The 19977-nt window shown below is 39.3% G+C and overlaps 1 protein-coding gene across 6 annotated transcripts in view; it reads right to left on the minus strand.

Annotated features, from left to right (window-relative positions):
- Positions 1–19717, minus strand: part of DDC (dopa decarboxylase) — a 66992-nt gene extending 47275 nt beyond the window's left edge. For 5 of the 6 annotated variants that reach the window (XM_026072083.1, XM_026072081.1, XM_026072085.1 and 2 more), the window contains exons 1-4: positions 19678–19717; positions 13561–13796; positions 4906–5019; positions 4068–4187 (exon numbers count right to left, since the gene is read on the minus strand). In XM_026072083.1, the coding sequence (XP_025927868.1) occupies positions 4068–4187; positions 4906–5019; positions 13561–13761 (435 nt within the window). In that variant the 5' untranslated portion in view covers positions 13762–13796; positions 19678–19717. The remainder of the gene's footprint in view (positions 1–4067; positions 4188–4905; positions 5020–13560; positions 13797–19677) is intronic. The other variant, XM_026072082.1, reaches the window with a different exon arrangement.
- Between the last annotated feature and the right edge of the window lie 260 nt (positions 19718–19977).

Here is a 19977-nt window from a genome sequence, read left to right on the forward strand (position 1 = left end):
TTACTAAATGCACTGCCACAGTGAAGATATTTCATCTGCCTTTCCATGGGTGTGAGATTTGAGGAATGTAGACCCCAGGGTCAGAAGCAGAGCAAAAAGATGAGCAGGAGATAGTTTCGTGCACTCCTGGCTGCCACTGAACACATCATTATGGTAACTGAGGGAAATATTACAGATACAGAATAGCAGAGGAAGACAAATATCCCTCTTGGGTCAAGTAAGGTAGCACTTATATGTGGAGGCAAAGGGTGAAGGAAATTCTGTCCATTAATTACAGAAATTGTAACATAGAAAGGTCCCCATTTAATGTCACACTGCCTATGGTCTATAGCCAGATACTCAGAATACTCATCAGAGTATCTGAACACCTAGATATCATACATATAGTAATTCTCAAAACTCATGACATAAGAGTGTGGGCACACTATTATCTTCATCTTACACATGAAGAACTTACAAAATGTGATTCATCTTACTTTAGAAAAAGTTAAATTTCTAAAAAGCTAAATATCTGAGATAAAGTAATTGCTTAGGGTCCCTCAGTATTCAGTGTAGAGAGGTAAACATATGCAGAAAGCAGTAATTCCATCTATATAGGCAAGTATCCTCAGCTGAGATAAATAGCTCCTCTAAAAGTGCCTACTTGTATGTTCAACTTCTAGCTGACAAAATGTGAGATGAATCCAATCTAGTGCAAGTTTCCTGAAAAGAAACTTCTGTCACCAGGTCTTTTGTTAGCAAAACTATTTCTAACAGGCTCAGCACAATGATATCTTAGTAACGGTGAAAAATGCTTCCACTTCTGGACAGTCTAGTGAGCTAGAATATGATGATTTGGCTCCTTGGTGTCTAGTTATTTGAAGAAATCAAGCAGGTGTGAAGAATGTTTTATAGGCAAGAACAACATCTATTTTCTGAGAAGCTTTTTTCTTTTTTTTACAGAACAGTATATAACCTTCTAAAGAATCTTCATAATCAGACAACCTACATAATGGGCATATGCCATCAGACAATGTTGCCTGAAATGCAATTTCCAGCAATTCAGTAGATGACAATACTTTTCATTTTTGTAAACCACTGCCACTTGTTGTGGTGTCCATACAGTATTTTCAGATAAGTTGCGTATCTGCATAACAAAGTTGTGCAACATAAAACCTGTGTGAAAGACCTAGGTCTATCTCATATTGGACAAGACACTCAAAACAACTTTTCTAAACCTGGGTTCTTCATACTAAGGTTGGCTCAGTTGTAAAACTGCTGGTGTCTTTCCAGGACATGTAAGGAATATGGACATTAAATAAATATGCATACACATATATGGCTGTAGGAAATTTTAAAAGTTAAGGCATTAATTTGATATCTGGAAAATTAAGTCCCCACTATGCTGGAGACTGCCAGGATGAGCCTAGGAAAATTACTTAGTCACAACAATAGGGTCAGTCTCCTGATGAGTGTCACAAAATATCCTGCCATCCTGGCTGTTGGTCATCCAGACTGATGCCTAGTCAGCATATACAACAGCTCTTGTATTGGTTTCCTTGCATGGAAGCAAGGATGAACAGGAAAGGGCTTCCTGTTCAGCTGAATCTTGCCCGATATTGAGTTGGGACATGGCCTTAGGATGCCTGAACCCAACAACTAGGAAATGCATTTGGATGTTGCAGTATAGACGTAGGCTCTTGTTCACCTTGTCTCAGTTTCCATTAGTCACCTTTTTTATACTAAAGCTGACAGTGTTTGCAGAACCTGGTTCATAAGGCTATTCTCTTCACTTGGCACCAAAGTCTTGCACTGAATATTTTTGGGGAAAAATGCCTTGGCTCTTGAATTACTCAGCTTACTGACAACAAACATGAATTAGGAGCATGCCTTGCCAGACCAGTGATAAGCTGAGTCTTGTTTTGTTTCACCTGTAAAATACTCTTTTTTTGCAGAGCAAGAAAACCCTTTTAAAATTCAAAGTAGGTGCATTTTTTCAGCAGTTTATCTAGAATGAACAGCAGGATACATATGTGCTATGTTCAGACAAGCTTCAGAAAGAAAGTTGCTTTCTCACTCATTTTTAAAAGATATTTTTTCTCCTCTTGAGTGCTGTACTCTAGATTAAGTGAAGGATGATGATACCTTTCCTTTTACCACAAGCAAACAAAGGTTGCCATGGCAAGCAGGCTCAAGAGGCAGAAGAAATATCAGTGAGAGCTGATGCTCATGTCCACCAGAGCTCTGAACTGAAATTTTCTTTCATCTTTTGCCATTTTCAAGTGTCATCCTGTACACAACAAAGTGCTTCATATTGACATAGACTTTCAAATGTAATTAAGAGCCAATTTTCACAGGCTACATTTTACCCAATACTACAATAATTACTTGGTATTTATCAAGGGAATGACTGGCAGTTTCACACATTCATGCTGTCTTTGCCTCACCCTCTCTTACGTGTATCATTATTGTTTCAAGAACAAGATGTGAAGATTTACAGCACAAATGGCTTCATCATAAGCAGGAGCACAGAGCACACTTTCGATTCTTGAAACTGACTGGTATCTGATGAAAATTATGGGCAATCCAGTGTTGTCAGTCTGGAAGGGCAATATTTCCTGCTGATAATCATCAGGCATAATTGCTTGCTTTCATTGGGATAAAATAAATACTGCTGAGACACATGACGAAAGCTTGATTTCTTGAACACAAAAACCCCAGACTCATTGTAATGAAAAAGGTCATAACAGAGCAAGCAGGATGAGTAAGGAGTTACTCTGGATACACACTGGTGTAAGTGGAGCAAAAGTTTGCACTAGGTCATGAGAGCAGTTAGGTTAAATTCATACTGGCCTGGGAAAATGTAGGGCAAAATTCATTGGAATATGCTGTAGACATTTGTAGTAGAGATCAGTGAAAGAAGCCCCCACTTTTAGCATGTAATTCAAGTCCATTTAGAGGTCTACTTTAGGATAAAATGTATTGTGCCCTGGTCTCCAACAAATACACTCCAGAGATTATCAAAGGAGCACAGATCAATTATTTAAAATTTAGTCTTCATCACTGTAGGGATCTGTTTTAATTAGATAAATAGTTGTGACTAGACTCCAGTGCATTTGCAGAAAGACCATACACCACTAGAGCCACACCTAACACACAATATAGCTTTATTATGTTTGCGGGTTTGTCCACTGACAATGTATTCATTACTGTATGAATTTTGCTCTCTTCAGAAATTGCAAGCTTTCATTAAGCAGTCAACTTTCCAACAGCTTGGGAACTTTTTTCTGTTTTGGATACTGGAGTTTAGTCTGCACTTTGTATTATCTAAATCCTTCAGGTTCTAATTTTAAGCAGCTTCATTTTATCATAACATGCCAACGTTTTGTTTTGCTATAGAAGAAAAACTTCTTAAAATTATGTCAGCTTCTTTAACAAAGATTGACAGAATTTCTGCTGCATTCTATTTTTCCTACTTAGGTAGATTCTCAGCTATTTTGTTATTCATTGCTTGATCTCTGACACTTTTTCTTCCCTGAAAAAAGGAGGGTTGTTTTGTAAACTGACTGAAGCAAATACTTGAACATGTCTAAAGTGAACTTCACAGAAGCCTTTCTAATCCCTTTTTATGGTGCTCTGCAGTCACTACTCAAAATCCTCAGATAATTTCTATTTGAGAAGTTATGTTCTATTTTCAGCCATGCAACATTGCTGAAGAGTGCTGATAAGCTTCTCTGTGTTCACTTCACTCGATCAACAAATTAGAGTTTTCATCCTACTGGATTCTTTAACATTATGGTTTGAATGTTAAACCCAAAATTGGGCTGTAAAGTTTGACTACTAACAAATTTTTCACAGAGAAGAGAGTTTGAGAGTCAAACTCTATTCTGGAAAAAAAAGCATTACATTCATTAGTGGTGGTATCCACCTATGGATATTCTTATAGCACATCAGTTTTTCTGAAAATCTGAAAGAAACTCAGACTGCAGGAAAAATATATCTTCCCTTTATTAGTGTTTTGGTAAGAAGCTTTTGCCAAATCACAACCACAAATTCACCACATATTCTGTTTTCATGTCCTGTCTTACCTGAATGACTCCTCCACCTTGTCCATCCTTCCCAGCTAAAAACTCTTCAGGCAAATTAATCATCTTCCCTAGCCAATCCAGCACAACAGTCTCCAGCTCCGTGCAAGCTGGACTTGCAGCCTGTGTTGAAAAATAAAACAAAGGGAATGACCTCACTAGACCATGAGAAGGGACAGGACCCACCAGAGCAAGGGTGTCTCCCTCTCTGTCTTTGGCTATGGAGATAGAGGCTAGCTTGCTAACTTCACCAGCTAAATTAGGGACGTGAAGATCATTTTGTGTGTGGTATTCCTAATACATGTTAAAAAATTGCCACACAGGACCTCACATAGAACCATGACTGTCAAATGTCAAACCTAGGATTTGCACCTTGCATATTTTTTCCACATCAAGTAGCAATTTCTTTTGAGAAGAGCTCATCTGAAATGAACGGGTTTTTTTTCAATACAATTTTCCATTAATGCAGATGATAAGAGAAATCATAACACCAGGTGATAGGCAACAGTCATATTATTTAATGAGTTATCAGTAAGCTTGCACTCACTTCTTAGGATTATTATGGGTCCAGAAATGCAAGTGCATAGGTACTGTCACTACTAATTCTAAATGCTGGCAATTTTTCAAGGACAAAACTTCTAAGAGGAAATAGGCTTTTATTACTGGAGATGTTCAGGGCTTCTATGTGAAAACAATTATACAGGTAAATTTACCTATAATAGTCTTGTGACTTCAGTGCTATTAATCAATAATTTATTTGAAGAATGTTACTGAAATGCGTAAAACCTTGGAAGGTGAAGCATCATTACCACACAGCAGTATATACTACAAATAAACTTACCCAGGAGAAGCCCACACATCCTATTCCACCACACAACATATCTGCAAGAAGAGCTGGGAAGGAACTGGCTGCAGGGAAGTAGGCAAAAAAGTATGGACTGTGCCAGTGAGTAACCTGTATTAGGGGAAAAATAGTCATTTTAAACTACTACAGGAAACAAACTGTCATGAAATCATGAAAGAATTTGAGGTTGGTGACCTGGAGTCAACAGTTCTCCACAACACAGCTGTAACATAGGCTCCCATTTTTCAGAGAAGTCTACCTTGTTTTTTTCTCAATTTTTTATCTCCCTTCTTCCCAAATTAGAACGAAAAAGCTAAACTGAATTTAGTTCTTACAACCCCACCTCCCAACACCCCTAGAAATTGGAGTTCTCCATTTGTCTGCCTAGAGGACAGGAATTGCAAGGGCAGTGGCAGTGTGTGTTTCAGTGCAGGACACTGAGCTTGCGCCTCTGCTTTCAGGGACTCTCCATGTTATTTTGTTCTTTGATCTCTGTCATGGGACTGAATTATCAAGGGTGCCTTAGTGAGCAGAAGTCTAAATGCTTCCTCTATCCTCTGCATAGCACTCTCTTGCCCACATTCCAGAGTTATTTGTTTAAATTCCAACACCAATTTTGGCTAAACAGCCCCTCACCACAAAATGAAACAATCCATTCAGTATCCAATACTTTCTGTGGAAAATTACACTATTCTCTCCTATAACAAATTGTAATTTATGTACAATTCAAATTTGTATGTACTATTATGAGAGAACGCAACAATAACTGCACAAAAACTAGTGTATTAGCTTGCAGCAACAATATTAAGAATCATCTTGTGCAACCTCTATGCAATTTTTAAGAATCTGTGAGATACTTGATAATGCTCCACAATTTGAATCTACTAAAATCTGGAAACAGGTAATGTACTGCCTGTGATAAGGCTTCTGGTTCTGTAGCTAACTCAAAGATCTCTGTATTGCACTACTCCGCATGCTGCAAATACCCCTTTATATTTCCTCTTCTAACCTTTTTCATGCCAGCATTCAGCTCTTTCTTAAGGAATATGCTCCATGATAAGGGAAGTCTCTCTTAACTCTTGCATACATAATGAATTAGATACAACTTTCTCTGCTGCAGTATAATCTTTCGGATGCCCCATCTCTTTCAAATCAAACCAGCTCCAGCCCAACACAATTTTCCAGTCTCTAAGCCAGCCCTGTCCATGATATACTCAAGATTTCACTCTTACTGGTCACTGGGTGCAAACTTTCTCAAACAAGGTATCCAAAGGCAAACCACTGCGGACATTTTTGGCTTCTTTCTTATATATGGTCAGGATCTCTCTCTTTACTGCAATGATCTTTTTTAGAGCACCTGTGGCAAAGACTTTATTTCTGATTTGCCATGTGAAAGCAAAGAGTATTGTCTTGTGACATCTCTTAGCCTTTTAATAATTTCTTTCCTTCCTTCTTTCTTTTCGCCCCCCATTCTCTGCTTCTTTAGGATTTCTGAGTAGGTTTGAGTTGTCTTTGGGATCAAGATGACCCAATAGTGGAAGCATTTTGCTAAAAGACAAAGATCACTATGCCAAAGGAGTCACCTAAATATGGAAATAAATATGGAAAACATCTGCATTGACTCCTAATACCATCTCTGTTGGAAATTACTTTTTATTAAGTAAAATATGACTGTGATAAAATATTCCAGAATCAAGTTATCTAAAAAAAAATCTTAAATACATGCTTTTAGCCCAGGCAGAGATAGCTTGTATTTTAGTAAGAAACAGGAAGAGCATCAGCTATGAGTTTTAAAGATATTAGACAGACACAAAAGTGTATTTTTCTGTGTCATCTTTCACCAAACAGAAAAAAATAGGGTGGGATGTAGATCTTCACAGGAAAACACTAAACAGCTAAAAAAAATCCAACAACCAGCAGTCCCTGATAGGACCCACATGCACAGMGTTTCACTGACATCCATAATCAGCCAGGGCTACCGTTGTTCATCTCCCCAGCTACAATCCTCTGTGATCTGTCAGACTTGTGACATTCATCTTGGGCTAATCAAGTTAAACAGCCTACTTGCTGGGAGCCATTTGTTTGATGAAACACAGCAGACTCTAGTTGCACCACTCACACAAAGCAGAAAAAGGCCAAAAGCCCCAGGGCAAGTGCAGCTGGTTCTTCTCTCCTCCTGCCTCCCCTTCCCCCTTCTCTTAATGCAGCTGTAAAACTCGTTTCTTTTGCCATACTGGAACAGACACACATATGCAAATATTTCAAAGAGCATGACATTGATGATGCTTGTTTATTCAGCCCTCTGCTGATAAACGATGATAGACAAGTGTCTTGGGTTCAAGAATTCCCACTCTAATGCCTCTCAGAGACATTTTATTTCCCAGATTTCATCTAAGGATGCCCTTCTTTCTGTGACTTGCTTAGTCTGAAAAAGGGTCTTCCTTTGCCACAGATTGGGGATAGGTATTTCAGCTGAAAGTCTATAGCTTAATGCCAATGTGAGATGGCAAATTAGCCTCTTCAATACTGCTGCTTACAACCACAACTGAACAAAACCATTTCTGTCTCTAGAAAAGGAGATGTATTTCCAGAGAGCAAAGCAAGTTTGAGAGACAAAGGTGACTGCCACTAATATTTTTGTATCCAGATCCCAGACTCACTGCTGTGGTGATCAGAGTTCAGCAGTTGTTCCCTCAGTCCCTGTGCTAATACTAGGAACTTAGAACCATTATGGTCATTATCATATAGCAGACCACCCTTTGAAGGTCTATATCCAATTTCACATGAAGTCTCCATAAATAAGTTTTACCACTATGAACTCATGAATGCTTGTTTTCCTGTTAGGTAAAAGACAGAATGCAATGGATACTGCATTATTGCTTGAGACAATTAATTGATCCTTGCTCTTCTAAATTTGTTGAAGGAAAAGCATTTTCACTTTTTAAGCCATCAAATAAGTAGCAAATATCTGAACACAGCCACCACAGTATATAAGTCAATATGAAGGAAAAAAGAATCACTTATGGGACACTACCAGCTCTGGCTAACTGAGGTGGTGTGACCTCCTTCATGTTATTTATTCTCTTTGAAGAAGCCCAGTTCCTCATTTATAAAATGGAGATAAGACTTTCCCCTGTGAAACACTGGAAGAGCACAATAGCAGAAAACTACTAGGTGCTACCTATAGTTGTTAATATTGTCAGGAAAAGTTTGAAAGTTAATATTGTCAGGTGAAGAGGATTAAGGGAAAATATAACAGGGGACAGACTGTCTCTATAGCGAATTTTAACAGTCCCTAAAATCAATTGCAAATAGTTTTAAAGGTCTCTAAAACAAACGTGAACAAGTCTTTCTATGCTAAGACAGTTCTTCCAATACCTCCTSTTTCTGCGGGTTTGCACAGTACCATCATTTTCACACTTCAGTTTCAATGAGCACAGCTCACAGAGGCAGCCAACAGATGCAGCAGCTAGTGCAGCACTATGCACAGAAGGGTGCACAGAAGAGGACCAGAAACTCTGCTAAGGATGGTGTACATGGCTTCTGCAGTGGCAGTGATGTGCTGCATGTCCCCAGCATCAACTGAAGCAACTATCCCTGGCACATCAGAGGCCTTGATCCACACCAAGCTCCCAAGGGAGAAGGCAGCTCTGCAGGTCTGGGGCCACAGGGGTGCCTGGGGCYTCTTGCCAAGGCTGTAGCAAGGAAGACAGTCTCCTAGCCTGCAGGAGGTGTGTGCTGGTGGAGGGTCTGTGTCACCATGAAAAGGAGCTGCAAGAGGTGAGCAGATTGTACAGCATCGGAGATGACAAAAAGGAGACTGACTGGATCTTCAGTGAGACACGATATAAGCTATTATCTCAGATACAAGAGCCTAAACCCCCAAAGGTACCAAAGGAGGGACAGGCAGAGACTGTGCTTATCAGTTGGGAAATGGAGACTCCCAAGACAGCGAAGGCTGGAGGCTTGTGACTGCTGACATAAGGAGGATGACTCCTGCTCCACTGCAGATTTGCACCTACAGAATAGATGCAATGCCCTGGTTGCAGATGGGCTGGGAGCTGTGTCCAACGAAGCGCCTGAGCCAGCTGAGCCTGAGTCATGCAGCATGGGTGACTTTAACCACCCTGGTATCTGCTGCAGGGACAACACAGCAGGGCACGAGCAATCCAGGAGGCTTCTGGAGTGCACTGATGACAACTTCCTAACACTGGTGATCACAGATCCGACAAGGGGAGATAGTCTGCTGGACCTGATGCTTATAAACAAGGAAAAACTGGTTGGAGATATGAAGGTCAGAGGCAGCCTTGGCTGCAGTGACCATGAGATAGTGGAGTTCAGAATCCTGCAAGGAGGCAGCTAGACACAAAGCAGGATCAAAACCCTTGTCTTCAGGAGAGCAGACTTTGGCCTGTTCAGGGCTTTGCTTGGAAGGAACCCATGGGATAATGTCCTGGAGAGAAGAAGGGTTCAGGGGAGTGGTTGATTTTCAAGGATCACCTCCTCAAAGCTCAAGAATCATCCATCCCCACCAGCAGGAATTTGAGCAAGAGTGGCAGGAGTCCTGCATGGATGAACAGGGAGCTTCTGACAAAACCCAAAAGTTAAAAGGAAGCATTCAGGAGAAGGAAGGAGGGTCAGGTGACCTAGGAGAGGAGGACTATAGAAACACTGTCTGAGGATGCAAGGATGCGGTTAGGAAAGCCAAAGCCCATCTGAAGTAGAATCTGGCAAGGCATGTGAAGAGCAATAAGAAAGGCTTCAACAAGTTTATAGCAGCAGCAAAAGGAAATGGGAAAACGTGGGCCTACTGATGAATGGGGTAACAGACTTGGTGACAAAGGACATAGAAAAGGCCAAGGTGCTCAATGTCTTTTTCACCTAGGTAAGATTTGCCTTCAGGAGTCCCAGACTCCTGAGACTTGTGGGGAAGTCTGGAGCAAGGAAGGCTTACCCTGGAGGAGGATCAGGTTAAGGAACATTTAAAGAAACTGGACATACACAAGTCAATGGAACCTGATGGGATGCATTGCCAAGCACTGGGGGAGTTGGCTGATGTCACCATGAAGCCACTTTCAAGCATCTTTGGTAGGTCATGACAATCAGGGCAGGTTTTCAAGGACTGGAAAAGACCAAATGTCACTCCTATCTTCAAGGACAAGAAGGAAGATTGGGGAACTGCAGGCCATTCAGCCTCACTTTGATCCCAGGGAAGATGATGAAGCCGGAAGCCATTTCCAAACATTAAAGACAAGAAGGTGACTGGGCGTAGTCAGCATGGATTTATGAAGGGCAAATCATGTCTGCCCAACCTGATAGCCTTCTACACCATGCTGACTGGCTTGGTGGACAAGGGGAGATCACTGGATATTGTTTATTTTGTCTTTACTAGTAGGGCCTGGAGAGCATCTCCYTTCTAGGAGTTTAGTTGGATAAACTAAAGATTTTAACTGGCTGAGTCCAAAGTCAGCTCTATTTCTGAGAAGAGCTGTTGTGAAGAAAGCTAGAAGTGAGGGCCTACTCTTCCTTTCCCTTGGAAACGGATTTTAAGCTGAGACTTTACTACTGGCCCCTGCCTGTGCTACAGCACAGCTATGCAGCAGCTATGTCTGTATGCAGTCTCCCACCTACACGAGTCTGACCCTGACCTGGTCCCACCGGCTCAGCTTCCCAGCTTGGCCTTGGACCTTCCTTGTCATAACAGACTTACCACTCTGCATCCTGGCTCCTGGTTGGTTAGGTCACTGCTTGCACCTGCCCTATTATTGCCCTCTGCTCCCAGCTCGCCTTCCCTTGCAAACCAGACGGCCCTTATGGCTCCCTGAAATTTAGCAAGGCTTTTGACACCGTCCCCTATAACATCCTCATTGGCGCACTGATGAATTACAGACTAGATAAGTGGACAGTGAAGTGGACTGAAAACTGGCTAAACTGCTGGACTCAAAGGGTTGTAATCTGCAGTGCAATGTCCAGCTGAAGGCCAATCACTACTGGTGTACCCATGGGGGCCAATACTGTTTAATCTCTTCATTAATGATCTGTATGATGGGACAGAGCGCACCCTAAGCAAGTTTGCAGACAATATAAAATTGTGAGGAGTGACTGACAAAACATATGGTTGTGCTGCCATTCAGAGGGACAAGCTGCAGAAATGGGCCAATGGGAATCGCAAAGTTCAACAAAGAGAAATGCAAAGTCCTGTACCTTTTTGTAATAACCCCCTGAACCAGTACAGGTTGGTGGCCAGCCAGCTGGAAAGCAGCTCTGCAGAAAAGGACCTGAGAGTCCTGGTGAACAAGCTGACCATGAGCCAGTAATGTATCTTCACAGCAAARGCAGCCAACAGCATCCTGGGCCTCATCAGGAAAAGTATTGCCAGCAGGTCGAGGGAGGTGATTATTCCCCTCAATTTGGCATTGGTGAGACCACATCTAGAGTGCTGTGTCCAGTTCTGGGCTCTGCAGTACAAGAGTACACGGACATACTGGAGCATGTCCAGCAATGGGCTATGAAGGTGATTAAGGGATTGGAGCATTTGGCACATGAAGAGAGGCTGAGAGAGGCTGGAACTGTTCAGCCTGGAGAAGAGAAGTTTCAGGGAATCTTATCAATGTGTATAAATACTGGCTGGGAAGCTKTAAAGCAGACAGAGCCAGACTCTTCTCAGTGGTATCCAGTGACAGGACAGGAGGCAATGGGCGCAATTTGAAATACAGGAAATTCCCCTTAAACCTAAGAAAAAGGTTTTTTTACTGTGATGGTGGTCAAACACTGGAACAGATTGCCCAGAGAGGTTATGGAGTCTCCATCCTTACAGATATTCAACACCCAACTGCACACTGTCCTGAGCAACCTGCTCTAACTGGCCCTGCTCTGAGCAGGTGGGTGGGACTAGACCAATCTCCAGAGGTCCCTTCCAACCTCAACCATTCTGTAATTCTGTGTTCACACAAGACTTCGGTACTTAGCATAAACAAGGCATAAGGAACAATCAGAGTTGCTACAAGAACTAGGACTTATGTACTCCTCCTTTTTATGTGTCAAAAACACTAATATTTCACACCATAGGAAAGTTTTGGATAGAGCATTTTTTCTTCAGAATGTACTACTTTGTAAAAGTCAATTTATTTGCAGGGCATGTAAATATCAACAAAAAAATCAATTTATGTAAGAGGGAACATGATGTGTTGATGACATAATCAGAATGCAATGTTTCACTTTTTATTCTTAAGTGACTCATTTTTTTCTTTTAATTTGGTATTATTTTATTGAATGTTATCAAAACAGTGTTCTGACTGGTTCAAAGCAAAGTGGTCTTGTTTTCTGTTCTATTGCACGCACTAAAGAAATGGCTTAGTTTTTTCTCCAGTCAAAAAGAAAAGGCTTTCATAATTAAATATTTTTCAGGGTCGTATTACAATCAGTTGGGTATGAGTATTTGGTATAAACTGTCTTTAAAATGAACTACAGCATACTACAGTGCATGCAATATTAAACACACATGATTATATAGAGGCAAGCAACCTTGGTATCTATGAGCAGCAATGAAAATATTTTCATGTGTTGGCCATAATTCTCTTACTGAATATGCACTGATTTAATTCTGTTCGATTAAAACTTAAGAGATCTTTGAGTAGAGTAGAGAGATTTCCATTGACTTCAGTGGAAGATATGCCTGTGAAAGGACAGCACAGTTGGCTCCAAGGCAAACAAGATAAAAACATATCAAATATCAAATATTTACATTGGTCAATGAAAAGGAATTGGTATTACTGTATACTGACTAAACACATTTGCAGAGCAGTGGTTCCATGTCTTGTCATACGGTGATTGTATCACCTATATCCAGAGAAGCAACCCAAATTGATTATTGCAGAGATCCAAAGGAGAGACTCCTCATTAACATTTACTAATCATCTTCAAACTACTAAGAGACCTTAAGAGACAAGCATGTATTCAAATTTTAAAAAGTAAACCATGAGTGGAAAAATAACAAGAAAGATTCAGAATTGAACCAAATGTCAGATGCTTTGTTTGGCACTGTCTGTTCAGTACTGTTCTATCCAAAGGATATTTAGGTAGTAGTCATTTGCCTTAAAAGGTATTTGACAAAGTCAACATTTGGAAAGTAAGTCAACAGAACAAGTATTGGGAAGAACAATTTCTGGCCAACTCTGTAATAAAAAGAAGTCTCAGGAGAGAAATTTGACATTTAAAGATCAGCCTGAAGAAACATTTTATGTAAGGCAGACTAGTAAAAATCCCATTTTATAAAATATTTACCGTGCTTTGCTAGCAGCAAAAATATCATGTGAAAATGAAAGTTATGAAGCTTTGCCATAGCAAATTTAAGAGGGGAAAGGGGATTATTTCCCAAAGCAAGCCTCACATGAAGCATAAGAATGATTTGATTATTTTTAGCAAGAACAGAAAACATGAATAGTGTGAAGTGTTGGATCATATTTAACTATGGATATACAGTAGACTCATGCCTTCTAAAAGCTAATCAGCACTACAAATAGCACTACTATTTGCAAGGTCTACCTGGACAGCTTCTATCCACACTTTCCTTAAAGCCTTTGAATATCTAAGTACAGTATTTAGTATTACACTACAGATCCATTTTTTAAACTACAGAACCATTTTTCTTACCCCTGGCATAATGATCTTCTCAATGTCTTTAAAGACATCCTCAAAGCTCTCAGGATCCTGGGGTGCACAATCTGGAATGAGGGGCCTCAGATATCCTGGTTCCACATCTGGGAAGACCTGTCTTTTATCTATCTTCTCCAGGTAATCTGCAATATAGTCCACCATCTCTTTCCCTGTCTTGCGGAACTCTGCAGCATCCATGGGTCTGGGAGGTAGAAGTTAGTATCAGAAAAGTCCTAAAAGAAATAGAAGTCACTTCTGAAAGAAAATATCACTAGTTTCAAAAAACTGACCTGTTATTTAGGTGATCTATAGGATGACTCATGTCCTTTTCACAAAAACTAGACTGTGTGCTCTTTTATTTTTGCATATGAAGCCAAAGCCTGCACAGTGTTGCATTCTGCTCCACTCCAGTGTTAGCTGGATGTTGTATAGAGGTAAATCAGTCTGCTAGAGCTTTGACGTCTAGGTAGTGAGGTAGATTAGATTTTAATATAGATAGTCTATATCTTTAGCTCAGAGATTCAGAAATCACAGATGAATCCTTACTGCTACTGGTTTACGCAAGACTGTGACATTGTTCATGCATTATAATGAACTCTCCTGCTTTTAAAAAAGAGATGATGGAAAAAGCATGCTGTGTGTGTCTATGATAATAAGCTGTAATAATCACAGTTATCACAGTGATCCACTATGCTGCCCCAACATTTTATTATAGCTACTTCTTGCCTCTCGTCTTACATCTAGATTTTAGCTTATTTACTCTTTACACTGTAAATCCACATGTTGTGCCTTTTACAACAGAGCCTTATTCCTTACTGAGGTTTCTAACAGAAAACAGCTAGAGGTGATCCRTACTGTATTTTGCAGGAGGATGTGAGGAAGCTCTGCCTAGGGTTATCTCCATTCCCAAGAAACTGGGCTAGAGCTCTAAGTGTGCTATGAGCCAGACAGAAACTGTGTGAGCACGCGCAAGGTGATGTACGGTTAGGCTAGGAAAGCTGAAGTCTGCTTGCAAAGTCGTGTGCAAACATAAACTTACATTGCTAGGCTGCCAGCTCCTGCCAATATGGCCAACTCAACTTTTGTACTATATGTGGCTGTGGGTTTTGACTGCTCAGTGAATACAAGGTTGAGACCCCAGCACCTAAAAAGCTCCCAAGAGTCTTTAAACGCTCACACTGATTAAGTGATACTGTTTCTTGGAATCTAGTATGAAAACTGGCAAGTGAAACAAAGATGCTCACTGCTGTTGTAAAGAACAGTTTTACCTAGTTCACAGACCTAAGATTTTCACTTCATAAGGAAATAATTTTATTAAGCACAACCTAAGTATCATGTGGTTAAGAGACAATTTCTTAGACATCAGTGATTTCAGTTGAAGATTTATAGTGGAGGACATCATTTTGAGTGAAAARAGACCTTTGTGGGATTTATTATATTTGAATTACTACTGTCACATTATAAAAGAAAGACATCATTGACGTCTTTCAGCCTAGACACATCTCTAATGCTACAAACAGAGGATCTGGGGTTTGTGTGGAGCAGCTGTCGCTGCTATGTAAGAAGGCAGGGTGCAGCTGTAGGTCATGAACCACTTGAAAAAGTGGGGATCTGCACAATAGGGACTTCTAGCCCGCCAGGAAATTGCTGTTCTTGTTGCTATTGTGTTAGAGTTATATTACCATCTTTAACCATTATGTAAGTGTTTATTTGGCTCTTTCTGTGCCTTTCTCAGAGGAGAATTAGGACCTTTCTCAGATCTTGCTGCTAGGTTGCCGGAAACACATTGCTAATAGTCAGTATAGTCCTTAGAGGATTCTGGTGGGCAGCTTTGTGTCATCTCCCCTTTGAAAGACTGTGTTTAAGCAAGCTGTTCTGTGTCTCCTCCTCTACAATCAGGATACTTCTATTTTTTCAATACCCCCCCTACAAATCATAAGTGCATTTTCATTTAACACGTCTTTGATCATAGTTCACAATTATAATAGCCTTTCTAAATAAGTCAGCATGAAATGCAGTAATCAATATGTATCTCTGTTGCAGCAATAAAATTACATCCCAACACACAGTTCTTTGGTTTAGACATTTTCACCAGAGGAAAGCTAAATATTGTATTATTTTCTTTTTCAAAAATATCTCCAGCTTAACCCTTCACTTACGTGATCATTACTTGTTTTATGTGCTTCATTCACGAGTTCATTGCTATAGCATGCTCTAAAAAAACTTACACATAATAATCTGGTTTTTGTTTTTGTTTTTTTTTAACTCTGGTCTCAGAGATGAACATTACAAAAATAAGAATTTAACTCCTAAGTTCCAAAATAATGGCATTCAAGTTGTTTGTGAGCAAACTGACTCAGATTTGAGGATTTGGTCTTCTAATAACATTGCTGCTCATCACTGATTTACAGTTATTCCTGTGGACTTTCAAACATGGATCAATTCAGCTGAATGTTTCCTTCAATATCTTTGTATCCAAAGACCTGTTAGTATAATGTCAGAACAGAYAGAAGTACCGCTATACTTTCAGTGGTTCTCTAGTTTTACATTATATCGCTCCAAGATAGGACATCATTTAACACAGAAGTTTCTGTGCATCACTTGATCTTTTCCCAAAATATAAATCAAAGGGCATAAATTAAACAGCATCATGTACAAACTCAAAGCAACTCATAACACACAGATAAAAATAAATGTGCTTTATCACATTACCGCAAGATAGATATTATGTTATACATCTTGTCACTGTTTTTATATTACCTAGATTTTTTTGGATCTGAAATTCCTTTCTATTCCAAATAATATTTGTATCATCTTATTCCTATATAGGATGTTGATATAATTTATTGTCATTTTTATTTTCAGCAATTTGGACACAGTTCCTTTTAGGGTATCACTTTAAGCAAATAAAGTTTGGATCTAAACATCTGATACATATTCTATGATTTGGACCTATCACCACTGAACCGAAATTTGTCAACTCAGTTTGACAAAATATACATTTTAGATAATCACTTTGAAATGCTATTTGTCATTTGCTAACTATGGTTCTTCCCGAGAACTGGAGGACCAGTGGCTCATCCTACTATTGTTTTGTCTGCACTACTTCTCTTGTAACACACTGTTACAATAGCATTCTCACAATTCAGGAAAAGGACTTAAATTACAGGGGAAACCCACTGTTTTGCATGGGACAAGTAATCCATCTAGGAAGCTTAAGCATAAAGAATGAGAGAATGAAACATCCATTTCAAATCTGCCACAAGCTACTGCAGTGTTATAAACTGATTTAAACTAGTATCTAGCAAACTTCAAATGAACTGTTTCAATTCAGTCTGATATACAGAAATACATAATTTGCTTCAACTTCAAGCAAAATTCTTCTTTTCCCCAATGACAATATTGGGAAATTAAAATAAACATCTATCTACCTATCTATCCATCCATGCATCTTCTTTCCTAAAAGGTCTTGGCCGAAAATTCCTTACCTATTGTAATACATGTATCTCTAAGGGAACTGTGAATGTGCAGTATTTACATAGGAACACATTGGTCATTTAAATTTTCCTTTTCATATTTTGTATCTGTCCTTTTGTGAGTGACAAAACCCACGTACACTCTCATCCTTATTTTTACTTTCCTCCTCAACTGTTCATTATAGATTTCATTTCATCTGCTTAAAAGTATTACTTGCTATGGAAGCCACATCTAGTAGACTGAATATCTGACAGTTGTAATGCTTTCCAGTTAATACTCTAAAAATGCCTACTTTAAATCTCTCTACCAGTACAGAATATTTCTCTTCTACCTCTCCACCAGTACCGAATATTTCTCTGCTACCTCTCACATGCCTACACAACATATGTATAATGCAACAACACAATGCATAGAGAATTTTCCTCTCTGCCAGCAAGTTTTAAAACTAGAATAGAATGTGGTTTTCTAAGAAGCGAAATACCTCAGAAAATTCAGCCTTTAGGGTCTAAAATAAAAAAAAAAATTTTTTTCAGAGCATCTATATTTTCTGAAAGGCTGAGTTTTACAATCTGGGTGTGCTCAAGAGAGCCACTTAAATCAAAGGGACTTCAACTGCAAGATAATGCAGGCCTAGGATCTGAGTTTCCAAAACTAAACAGAAATCTCACAGAAACTGGGCTTCTCTGGTGTGTTCAATAGTGGCCTATTTTTTCCAAGGCCATAAAGAGCAAGGCCCTCTCCCACACCTGCCATGAGGAATTTTAGCATCTTCACCATCTACCAGCAGAATCCCAACTGAGGTGAGCATGGCTCCTCAGGAGGCACCCTACCTAATTATCCACCTCTACTACTCCATAACTGCGGTCTGTGCTCAAATTCATTAACAGCCTCAATCTGACTGGTAAAATACAATTTTATCAAATACATATTATGTCAGAGTACTTTTGTTCCCAGCAAAAAAACATGGATATTCTCACCGATGCATATATCTTGGGACCAAGTGCTGCTCTACTGCATAAGACTGAGTTTTGCTATTAACTTCAGAAAAGAGCAAGAAAAATCATGAACACATCTTTAATGTTTCTTTAATTTTATTCATATATAAGTGCTTTGCTCTTTAATTTTACTGGGATTTGTCATGGGACAAGTATACTACAGAATCTGAAGCTGACATACCCTTTGCTGCTTTATTTAAACTACTCCTTGTACCTCAGAGCAGTGAAATGAGCAGAGAAACTTTCTGATTATACATGATTTCTGTTAACAAACTATCATCTACAAGTTTCCATTTTCTTTAGAATCTGTTTTGATTGTAATCAAATATAAATGTAAAAGCTATCTAAATACTACCAGGAAATGAAAGACAGACTAGCAGAAAAAAAGAGAGGGGAGAGGGCAGAGAAAAGAAAAGAGAAAAGAGAAAAGAGAGAAAAGAGAAAAAGAAGAGAGAAAGAAAAAGAAGAGAGAAAAGAAAGGAGAAAGAAGGGAGAAGGGAGAAGGAGAAAAGAGAGGAGAGAGGAGAGAAAGAAGGAGAAAGACAAGGAGAGAAAAAGAGAGAGGGAGAGAGGAAAGGAAAGAGAAAAAATGAGGATGGAGGTATATTTGACAGATTATAATTTTATGAGCAGCTGCTCTCCAGTTCATCAAAGTAAAACAGAAAAGCAACTAACATCAATAAAATCTTTTAGCAGCTCTCATTAAACACAAAAAGGAGGAATGCATAGATTAGACACATTAATAGCATCTTAAACTGATGGCTCCATTGGCTCAAAAATGTATTAACTGTATTTCTTTTCAACACACGAGACAAGTGCACTTTCTATTCTGTTAACTAATTGTTGCAGAGTCAAACATAATTTAAAGGCTTGGGATACTACAGTGATCCTACTGAAGCCATGATGATTTTTGCTATTGTGCCCAACAAGCTGAGACTTAATTTGCAGCTGTTGCTGCTGTTGGGCTGAACCTCTATTACTGGCAATAGTATTGCCTGAATAAGGACTTCAGGGTGAGTTTGACTGTAGCATGAGTAGAAAGGGACTGGCTCTGCTTTGTACTACCTTTACACAGGGCATGAATTAGGTATACATGTAACAGGCCCTATATTTCATTTAACAATTTCATTTTCTGATTACCATGTTCATCTCTAGCTGTCATTTGCAAAGAGTCTGCAATTTACTAATTTTCAGTTCTGAGGTCTTATTATGGTGAAGGGAAAGGGTTATTTCTGAGAAAAAACTGACCCTAAAAAATCATGCATAGATATTATCTGGAAAATTTTATTATTATAAACACTTGGGAGAGAATTTCCAAGGTATTCCAAACTGTAGCACTTGGAAAGACAAGCTATAAACTTCTGGATATAGGGGATCCTGCATAAATGTACATAAACAATTAAAGCTGATTTATAGCCTATGTAAAAACAAGCAAATACAAAATGAGAGGTGCATACTACATTGTGCAAACTTAAATTAAAAGCAAATGCTTTTTGAGCATCCCAGTTTACCCCTAAAATAACGTAAGTTGGCTCTTTATTAGCCAAGCTCCCAATTTCAGTAACTAGTTGTTGCAGTAATCCAAATTTACATACTTGGATTCAATAAACACAAAGCCTAAAGGACGATGAATGTTACTTACAGTGAGTTGGTGAGGATTTTCCTTCTCCCCTCTCTCTTTCTCGTCCCCCTCTGTGACAGTTATAAAGCACAGAGGATGCAGTATATATAGGCAGAGTATCCTCGTCTTCTCAGCCTATCACAGACAAGTGCTTTGCATTTAACATTCAACAGCAGCATCTCCCCCTCCTCCCACACCTCCTTCTATATATATATTGAAAAATACACTACCCAAAAGGCAAACTGATCTAACAGAGAAATGGTTGTTACCTATATTCACTGTTAAGTGAAGCAGGATATTTTTCATTATATGAACTCTATT

The sequence above is a fragment of the Apteryx rowi genome, unplaced genomic scaffold, assembly GCF_003343035.1.
Source record: "Apteryx rowi isolate R43461 unplaced genomic scaffold, aptRow1 scaffold_337, whole genome shotgun sequence".
NCBI lineage: Eukaryota > Metazoa > Chordata > Aves > Apterygiformes > Apterygidae > Apteryx > Apteryx rowi.